At 44.3% G+C, this 9,737-nt stretch overlaps 1 protein-coding gene across 1 annotated transcript; it reads right to left on the bottom strand.

The window, feature by feature from the left end:
* Window positions 1–1,295: 1,295 nt before the first annotated feature.
* On the bottom strand, window positions 1,296–9,525 carry LOC308286964 (uncharacterized protein; the record flags this gene model as incomplete). The annotated part of the gene is made up of 4 exons (XM_080728086.1): window positions 1,296–2,958; window positions 3,460–3,712; window positions 4,648–4,894; window positions 9,052–9,525. 4 exons carry the CDS (start codon window positions 9,523–9,525, stop codon window positions 2,463–2,465), a joined length of 1,470 nt encoding a protein of 489 aa, XP_080584212.1. The 3' UTR covers window positions 1,296–2,462.
* Window positions 9,526–9,737: the final 212 nt, after the last annotated feature.

The following is a 9,737-nucleotide window of genomic DNA, read 5'->3' as shown; positions in this document are numbered from 1 at the left end:
GCTGCAGGAGCTTTAAATGCCTATAAACTGGGATTTAATATGTAAAAAATCATAACAATTATGCACTTGGTGACACGTTTTTGACTTTTGGCAAGGTGTTGGGTACGGACATATGGTTTTCAAAAACCATCGGCAACAATTTGGGCTAGCCCCCTAGTGGTCTGTTTGAAATTAATCTATTATTAAATAGGTCTATACATGGTTGAAACCCCAGATAATTGATGGAAGAGATTTTTCAATTGATTCTGTTACTATTAGGTATGCTAAATAACATCCTAAAAGCTTAGGACAAACAAACCACTGAAAAGGCATAATCTTCCCAATGGCGTCCATGGGAGCTTAAAATGCATATAAATTGGGAGGGAATATGTGCCATCTTGAAAAGTATGCATTTCCAGTAGTTATTTTTCCCCCTAAGCTTTAGTATGTGATTTAGCATACCCACTAGTAAGAGAATCCATTGAAAATTCTCTTCCATCAATTATTTGGGGTTTCAACCATATACTGACCTATTTAATATTGGATTCATTGCAAACAGACCACTAGGGGGTGAGCCCAACTTGTTTGCTATCTTTTTTGAAGGCCTTATGCCCATACCTAACACCATGCCAACAATCTAAAACTAGTCACCAAGTGCATAATTGTTATGATTTATTTTACATATAAATCCCACGTTATAAGCATTATAAGCTACCAGCAACCATCATGGACGTGCCATCTTGAAAATGAAGCCTTTCTGGAAGGTGTAATTTCGTAAATCTTTAGTATGTTCTCAAGCATGTCCAGAGGTACCAGAATCAGTTGAAAAAGCATTTGAAACATTTTTTCCATTCGAGATATAGCCATTTTAAGCTCCCCGCAACCATCTGGGACGCCATCTTGAAAATGACGGCTTTCGGGGAGGTAGATTTTGAGTATGTTATTTAGCATGCCCAATGCTACCAGAATCCATTGAAAAACCTTTTGTATCCATTCTTTTGGGGTTAGGCCATATTTTCTCTTAGAATGACTCACCTCACTTGATCACTCATCTGTCGATGATACTCATTTCTGTTATATGAATGGCCACTAGATGGCACTAATGTTTTACAAATAATGATCGAAGATTCATTGAAGTGGGTTAACCATTTCATTAATCAGGAGGGTTTACAGCGGGACAGGTCAGGCAGCTCATCTTTAAAGATGCACAACTACTGCCACACCTTGTGGCCAAATGTAACACCACCACCTAATCATCACACCACCATTTTTTTTAGACAACATTGACTGTTTGAATACTTTTATTAACAGTTTGCAAAAACAAAAGGCACAGTGGTATATATTTATACAAAGGAATGCTAAGAGAATAACTCAAATAAGCCCAGGCCTTGCAGTATTTTCAAAACAAAAGAGAACAACCTAATATCCTTTAACTCGCCCACCGCTATTTTTAAGACCCTTCTAATGGTCCACACCGCCAGGATTTTGCCTACCTTTAACGTGGGCGCGCGCGCGAATCCATTGCGCGATGGTTCACCGATTGCATTCACAATACGATCCAGGCACGGTAAGCAAAAAAGCACTACAGCCTTCCATCGCTCAAAGCGAAACCGACAGAGCGCCACGCTGGTGTTGCACAACATTGAACCGGATGACATTTCGGCAGACAGGATACAGGCGTCGTTGTCCCGCCCCCCCATTTCCGTTCTGGAACATCCAGATCCGTTTTTTGTGAATAGGGCGCTTCCAGAGAGCGATATGGACGGCGAATCGGCGATCATACTTTTTTGTTTTATAGTTATTAAAGCTAATTGATAACTCGTCATATTCGTCATAAGCAGAGTGGACCCATAACTATAGCTCGTCAAACTCGACATAAGCAGGGGATGAGTTTAATATAGACATAATCTATTCTAGAGCACTGGTTCCCAAACTTTTTAGCTCGAGACCCAAAAGAGAAATTGGATGTTTGTCCGGTAACCAAACTAGTGAAAACAGCAGATCTACAAGCTTACAACGCGTCGCTTCGTGCCACGTTATGAGCTTGTAGATCGTCTATTTTCACTACTTCCTCATTTTCGTACTTATTTTCATGGAATTACTTGGATTTTATGCAATTCTATAGAAAATAGTTAGATTGTCTTCCTAAAAAGTAGATTTTTTTATTTTCTCCTTTATTTATTTTTATTTTGAAATCTTGAAAAATGTAAGGTAACTAAAAGAAAACCAAAAATTTAAAATATTTTTTCAGGGTCCTTGACATGAAATAGTTTGAGAACCACTGATTTAGAAGAATGATATCAAAGACATTTATAGTATCGCGTCATATTCAAAGACTTGCACAAATTTTGATGATTTTGATGATTTTTCCCAAAAAATTGCAGATCTACAAGCTCGCAGCGGCGCCGTTAGCTTGTAGATCTGCTATTTTGTTAATAGTTAAAGCATAAAATAATGGTTAAACTAATAATGCGTTCCATGTCTTAATGGGCTGCTAGTGCAGCACCAGTGTCCATCTCATCTTCCTTCACATCCACGTGTTCCTCTGGCTCTGGCTCACGTTTACAGGTCTCTGCACCGGTCTCTGCACCGACTGTAAACGTGTCTCCCCCATCAGTGTCCTCCACTGTGTTGACACAGTTCTCTGTACCATCAGTAAGTGTGTGGCTCCCACCAGTCCCCCTTTTCGTCATGATCTTGATCTTACTGGACCGGCAGAATTCGGTGAAGTGGTTCTTCTTCTTGCACCGGGAGCACCTGGCGCCGTAGGCCGGACAGCGAGCGGGTTTGACGTGCCACGGGTTGCCGCAGGCCCTGCAGCCTTTCAGGTCGTTGCTCTGCCGCCGGTGTTTCCCAGGGGGAGGGGCCACGCAGGCGGCCGCTGCGGCCGCGTCGCTCAAGCTTGCTGCGGGGCTGGTCGCCGTCATCTCGGCGGCGCGGCAGATCTTCACGGCGCCTTCCAGCGTCAGCCCCGGAGCCCTGAGCATAGGGGTGTACAGTGTATCGTTATTTAAACAGCACGTCTGACTTTGTATCGTATCCTTTTGCAAATGCAAATAGTTGGTATCGAGTCGTTTTGCAATGCAAATAATCGATTGTATGGAAACTAAATACTTGTGCGTTGTATTTGGCAATTTTAAGAAGAAAATGGAAAACGAGGGGTTTAATTACTTTTCCATTCCATATAGCAACACTTGGTCTATCGATAAATGTGTGTATTCTCTGTATTCACATCAAATTGCGGGTATTTGCCAGAGAATCACTGGGTTTACTTATTTACATCCATAATAATACATGTTTCCCTTAAAAAACCTACATTACCAACACGTTTTTATTTCTTTACTAAATAGTTACTTTATCGATTTTAAAACATTGAATTGTATCGCCATGAATGAACGAATATCGTCCATGTATCGTATCCTCAACCATGTATTGTGATGCGTATCGTGTCACTGTTACAATGTACCGTTGCACCCGTACCTGAGCAGCCTCTCGCGCAGCGCAGCATCCCGCACGCCGCACACAATCTGGTCACGGAGGACGGAGTGCCCCAGGGCACCGTAGTGGCACCTCTGCGCTTTGAGCCTCACGTCGCGTAGGAAGCTATCGAAGGGCTCGCCCGGCTGCTGCAGCCGCGAGCGGAACGAGAACCTCTCCAACGCCTCGTTCTTGTTCCTGGTGGAGAAGTAGACGTCCATCAGATACAGAACCCTCGTCAGTTTGTCTTCGTCTCCTGCAGGGGCGGGAACATAATTGTTAATGTTCGTCAAAACAAACAGATTTAAATTCATGGTGAAAGTGTCCTCGTCCTCGATCCTACACCAGAGGGTCACCAGCGCTTTCGCCTATGATTTTTTCGCCTACATCGATTTGGTCTTTTCGCATGGCACTTTCGCCGTGGAGGAGAGTGTTTTCACCTAACCTGTCTGGCCGTTTTGCCGCCGTTGAAGAGCCCTTTCGCCTATGCTCAATTCTGCTGTCAGACTGTCTATGTTATGTTTGCATATTTATTATCCCTGTCATTTAAATATTATAGTGACTGTGACAGTGGTGTCAAACAGGGTAACATGACCCTAACCCTAACCCTTTGGTCCGACCACCAACCTTAACTCTAACCCTAGCCTCAGTAAAACTATGCCTAAACCTAACCCTAAGTCCCTAACCCTAACCCTAACCTCAGTAACCGTGACGTGGGTGATTATCTAACCTGCCGACATGCGTGATTATCTAACCCATTTAATTATTTGGACGCACCTGATTCTAATCTGTATTAATGTGATATGTCTAGACATCTGACATCAATGATTTATGCCCATACATAGAGATCCCTGTTTGTAGAACCAGCCGTTAGTGTGGTATGTGGCCGATGTGGACATTCCCATATGATGTCCTGTTAGATATGGGCTTAATATTGATGACATTAGGGAACTCCATAGATGGGCATAAAAGGGATTTTGTTAGTGTGACATCACAGTGAAGCCAGAGCGTGATGTCAGAGCGGCACACCCATTCTGATAAGAGTGGTTCCCCTGACATCACAGTGACGTCAGAGCATGATGTCATAGCGACAAACCCATAGAACCACAGTGTCAGGCGTGAGGCGTGACAGACAGACAGACAGACAGAAATACATACGGAATTTACGGAAAATAATAGTATAGTACCTACCTGGCTCTTTAAACAGCATGTTGTTGAAGGCCTCGAGGGCCTCTGGACCTGCTACTGTTAGCATCAATGCTACCTTCCTAGCGTCCGTCTGTTTCTGCATCCCCACGGCCTCCAGCCAGTCTGTAAACTGCTGCTTGAACACCTTCCAGTTGGCCAGCGCGTTCCCCGATACACTCAACCTCTCAGGGGGTTTTATTATGGCTGGTGGTGGAGGAGAAGCCATAATAATGATGTGTTTAATGTATTTCTTGGAGACGGAGGTAAATAAAACACGGACACAATCTTGTCCCTTTGACTTCCTGTTCCTGACTGTGTCACACCGTCTGTGGTCGGCCCTGCGCTATGACTGTCGTTTCAGTTCCGCACTGTTTTCTTTTCTTTCTCTCTCTCATCCATGATCCATTCTTTTCCATTAGTATATATCCATTATTATTTTAATTTTAATATGTCATATTTACTTTAGAAACGTTTACAACTCTTCAAACACCTGCCATTACACGGCTAATAGTTACACACGGTGGCGCTCTAATCATCAAACATGGCCGCTTATGTGTTTGATTAGAGCGCCACCGTGTGTTTTAAATAGGCCTACATACTGCGGTAACTGCCACTGCCGATAGACTGTAAATTCAACATCGATAGTTGTATCATAAAATGTCATAACTTCATATTTGAATATTTTTTGAATATTTTTTTGTTTATATTTGTTTTAGATTACATAAGAAGTGCATCGGGCTAGTGGCGCAATGGATAACGCGTCTGACTACGGATCAGAAGATTCTAGGTTCGACTCCTGGCTAGCTCGTCTATTTTCCCCACCTTCTTCATTTTTCATCTGATTTTAAACCCGGTGGCTCCTGTTATAATATACTCCGTGTGTGGAATGCGTAGATCTACATGCCCACGACGCATCGCGGATGCCACTCCATGTGGACTTGTAGATCTGCGCCCTGCTGCGTTAGGGCGCGCTACACCGTCGCACGCCGAAGCATTATACCGCAGTCATGACGTCGACCGTCACTGTTCAGTTTGGTCTAGTACAGCGGTAGGCAACGGTTCGAACCCCGAGTGGGACATTAAAGCAGGTTCGAATCCCGAGCGGGACATGCACTGTCTGTCTGTGATTGATTGATTGATTGAAGACTTTATTAGAAGTTTGCATAGGAAAAGGTACAGTTTCATGACGGTACAGTTCACTGGTACAAGGTCTACTAAAAGGAGATCCATGAAAAGACTAAGCTTATTTCCACTGGAAACCATTGAAGTATCTCATATAACATTGAATGACAGACAGATAGAACACAGTACTATGCAGTAGATATGTAAAGAAAAACAAAACAAAGACAGTAATTCTTAAACAAACAGTATATACAAAGAAGGGGCAGGGGAGGGTAGGGTTGGGGCTAGGTTCATTATTACCAGTTGCGAACGGCTGCTGCCTGTAAGTGGCTTTTCAGGGCAATTTTAAAGGATGCAAGTGATCCACACTCCTTTATGGCCTTCGGTAAGGCTTTCCACATTTTGGTGGTATAGCAGAAAAAAGAGTTTGACCCTTTGTTGGTTTTGACTCTGGGTTGAAAGTGATCTGTGGCGCTGCCTCTGGTGTTGTAATTATGGACATCCTTAATGTTTATAAAGTATTTTGACAGGTACTTGGGTATCATAGTGGTGTAGTGTATCTTGTACACCAGGCCCATTGCAAGCTGCTGTACTCTGTCATCTACTCTGAGCCACCCCACTCTTAATTGGTGAGTAGCGGTGAGGTGAGTCTGATAGGGAAGGCTAAGCAGGACCCTAATTAGTTTATTTTGGGCTGTTTGGAGTTTAGTTTTCAGGGCTTGTGGGGCGTCACGATACCATACGTGGACTCCGTAGTCAAAGAGGGGCTGGATTATTGCACCCTATGGTCTTCAGTGTGTTAAAATTGACCATCGGGGCTATCCTCTGTAGGAAACGAGTTCGTTGGTTGATTTTATTTATTACTTTAGAAGTCATCTTTTCACTGGAAAGATTAGCTTCCAGGATACATCCTAAGTAAGAGATTTCGTTTTTTCGTGTTATGACCTTGTCACCCACTTTGATTGTGAAGTTATCGACCTTTTTGACGTTATGATTTGTTCCAAAGAGGATGGACTCCGTTTTTCCCAGGTGAATTGATAATTTGTTGTCGTTAAGCCATGTGCAGATCTTACTTAGTTCAGAGTTAAGTGTCTTCTCAACCTGCAAGTGGTCCTTGCCCGAGACTAGGAGAGCCGAGTCATCCGCGAACAGGAACAGGTTGCAGTCACAAGCAGATGCCATGTCGTTCACGTATATTAGGAACAACAGAGGCCCCAGTATGCTACCTTGAGGAACACCACAGCTTACTGGGAGGGGGGGGGACATGGTACCGTTAATCTCCACCACCTGTTCCCTCCCCACCAGGTAAGATTGCATCCAACTCACTGCTGCGCTGTCAAGACCGATGGCTTTTAGTTTCTCAATCAGAATAGAATGATTTACGGTATCAAATGCCTTCTGGAGGTCCATCATGACCATGCCGCTATATTTGCCGTCATCCGCTTCACGTTTGATTTGGTCAGTCAAATAGAGAAGGCATGTGTCGGTGGAATGAGATTTTCTGAATCCAGATTGGAACTCGTAAATCAGATTATTCTCATCGAGATATCTTGCAATCTGTTCGTAGACTATTTTCTCCATGACTTTGGATATGGAGCTGAGAATGGAAACGGGACGGTAGTTTCCAGGGTCTAGTTTGCTACCTTTTTTATGCAGGGGGGTTACTTTTGCTAGTTTGAAGTCCTGTGGGACATGACCCTGTTCGATGGAAAGGTTAATTATGTGGGTAATGATTGGAGCAATGGTGGCGGCTGAATCTCTGAGAAATCTAGCTGGAATTTTATCAAGGCCAGTGGCCTTGTGCTGAGGTAGGGCGCTCAGTTTTTTAAACACTTCATCAGTTGTCACTGTGGCAAGTTTAAAACTGTCTTTTATGACACCCAGTTTATTGTAGTATTTCTTAACAAAATTTATACCATACCGCCCAGATGGGGCGACCAGTCTTTCAACCAGTGAATGGGCCATGGTGGTAAAGGTTTTGTTAAGATGGGTAGCTACTTCACATTTGTCAGAAATGAGAGCGGCGTCCGTTTTGATGTTTATGCTGTGGCATATGTTTTTAGATTTTAAGCCTAATTGGTTGTTAAGCAACTTCCATAGGTCTCGTGGTTTATTTTTGTATTCGTCGATTTTGGTGTCGATGTAGTCTTTTTGGGCGGATCTACATAGTGCGATCGTCTGGTTTCTGAGTTTCTTGCACTGAGCAGTAAGATGTTTGATTTGGATATTGAGGTCAGGGTTGAATTTTTTCCTAAGCTTTTTGCAACACTTACGTTTTTCATCGTACTTTTTGTCTCTGAGTTTAGCTGATTCGGCTATATCTGAGTTATACCATGGCTCTTGGCGGGCTTTAACCCTGGTGATTTGCAAGGGGGCCACGTCGTCTAGAGCATTGGTCAATTTGGTTTTAAAACCACACCATGCTCCTTCGACATTTGTACAATTCAGTTCAGAAGAAAAGTCAGTATTCGCTAGTGTGTGATTTAATGCCTCACTGGAGTAGTTTTTGAGGCTTCTAGCTACCACTGTTTTGTGACCACTAGCCTTGGGTTTGTGTATTTTACGCGTACAGTAGATCATGTAATGATCACTAAGACCGCATACAATAGCCCCGCTAGCGGTGACTTTGGATTTGTCTGTGGTTACGATGAGATCTATGAGGGTTTGGGAGTGCTCCGTCACCCTGGTAGGTACGGTAACGAGCTGAGTGAGACCATATTGATTACATAACCCATTAAAGGACTTGAACAGGGGTGCTTCTTTACGCAAAGCACAAACATTCCAGTCGCCCAAAGCATAATACTCAATACCGTCCACCTTTGCTAAGCTCTCCTCAAACAGCTCAAAGAAGTCATTCTGGTCAGGGGGTCTATAGACTGCGCATATTAGTATATTTTTAGCATGTTCAAAAATTATCTCGACCCATACAGTTTCAAGAGAGCTGTGGTGTAGGTCAGGGCGAATGATAAAATTTAAATCATTGTGAATATACATGCAAACACCGCCTCCCTTCCTGTTCCTATCATTCCTAATGACAGTGTAATTGGCTATTTCAATGCTAGTATCTGAGAATGAGTCATCGAGTTTAGTCTCTGAGAAGGTTAAAATGTGTACCTTACCATCAAGAAACATAGCTTTGATTTGTTCCAGTTTGGGTTTCAAACTGTTGATGTTGAGATGAATCATTTTCAGTCCTCTTTTCACAAAAGTACCTTTCATGTCTGAGGTGTTCAAATAGCCATTATCAGGGCTGGGGGAGGGGGTTTCCCCTGTGTGTGAGTCCACATCCGTGTGTATTGGGGGTAGGGGGGCGCTGGGGGTGGGGGGGAGGTCATGTCCCGTTGATGTCTGAGAACCTAGACAATGGGATATCCAGCTTCTTTCATCGGCGCGAGGTGTCGAGGTGGCGGCGCCGGCGCAGATTGTATCAAAGCCGAGGTACGCCAACAGCCATGATTGGTTTCGATCCCTGGGGGGTGGCGGGGCCAGCGGGGGGACATCCTGCTCGGTGGTACTGGTAATCTCCGGGGATCCGACTGCCGCGAACTGGGCACCAACAGCCACGATGTCGGGTGGTGGAGCCGGCGCGGGGGTGGACACACCGACGTCCGAGGTGCTCCGTGGGTCGGGTGGTCCCTCGTGGATCCGTGGTTCCTCCGAGTTGGCCGTGTTGGTAACCTCACTGGTCGACAATGGCGATGAGTCGACCGTGGAAAGACCATCCGCGGCTGCGAGAACGGCGGCGAGTCTGCGAGTCATCTGTCGGGTTGCAACAGGTCCAGGGTGGGTTTCTATATCTCCACAGAGTAGCAGCAAAAAGTAAATACAGGACCTTCTGTCCATACTACTGCCAACTGGGGGTTTGTTCTTTGTTGAGATCAGCGCACCAAAGACAGTCATTCTCCCGTAGCCAAGGTGTTTGGATTCCGACCCACCGTGGAGATAAAAATCACTGTGTGATTCCTCTCTGT

The sequence above is a fragment of the Nannobrachium achirus genome (genome assembly GCF_963921795.1).
Source record: "Nannobrachium achirus genome assembly, chromosome: 6".
In the NCBI taxonomy this organism is placed as follows: Eukaryota; Metazoa; Chordata; class Actinopteri; order Myctophiformes; family Myctophidae; genus Nannobrachium; species Nannobrachium achirus.
Note: the sequence above shows the minus strand (reverse complement) of the source record. Positions and strands in the feature narration are given on the sequence as shown.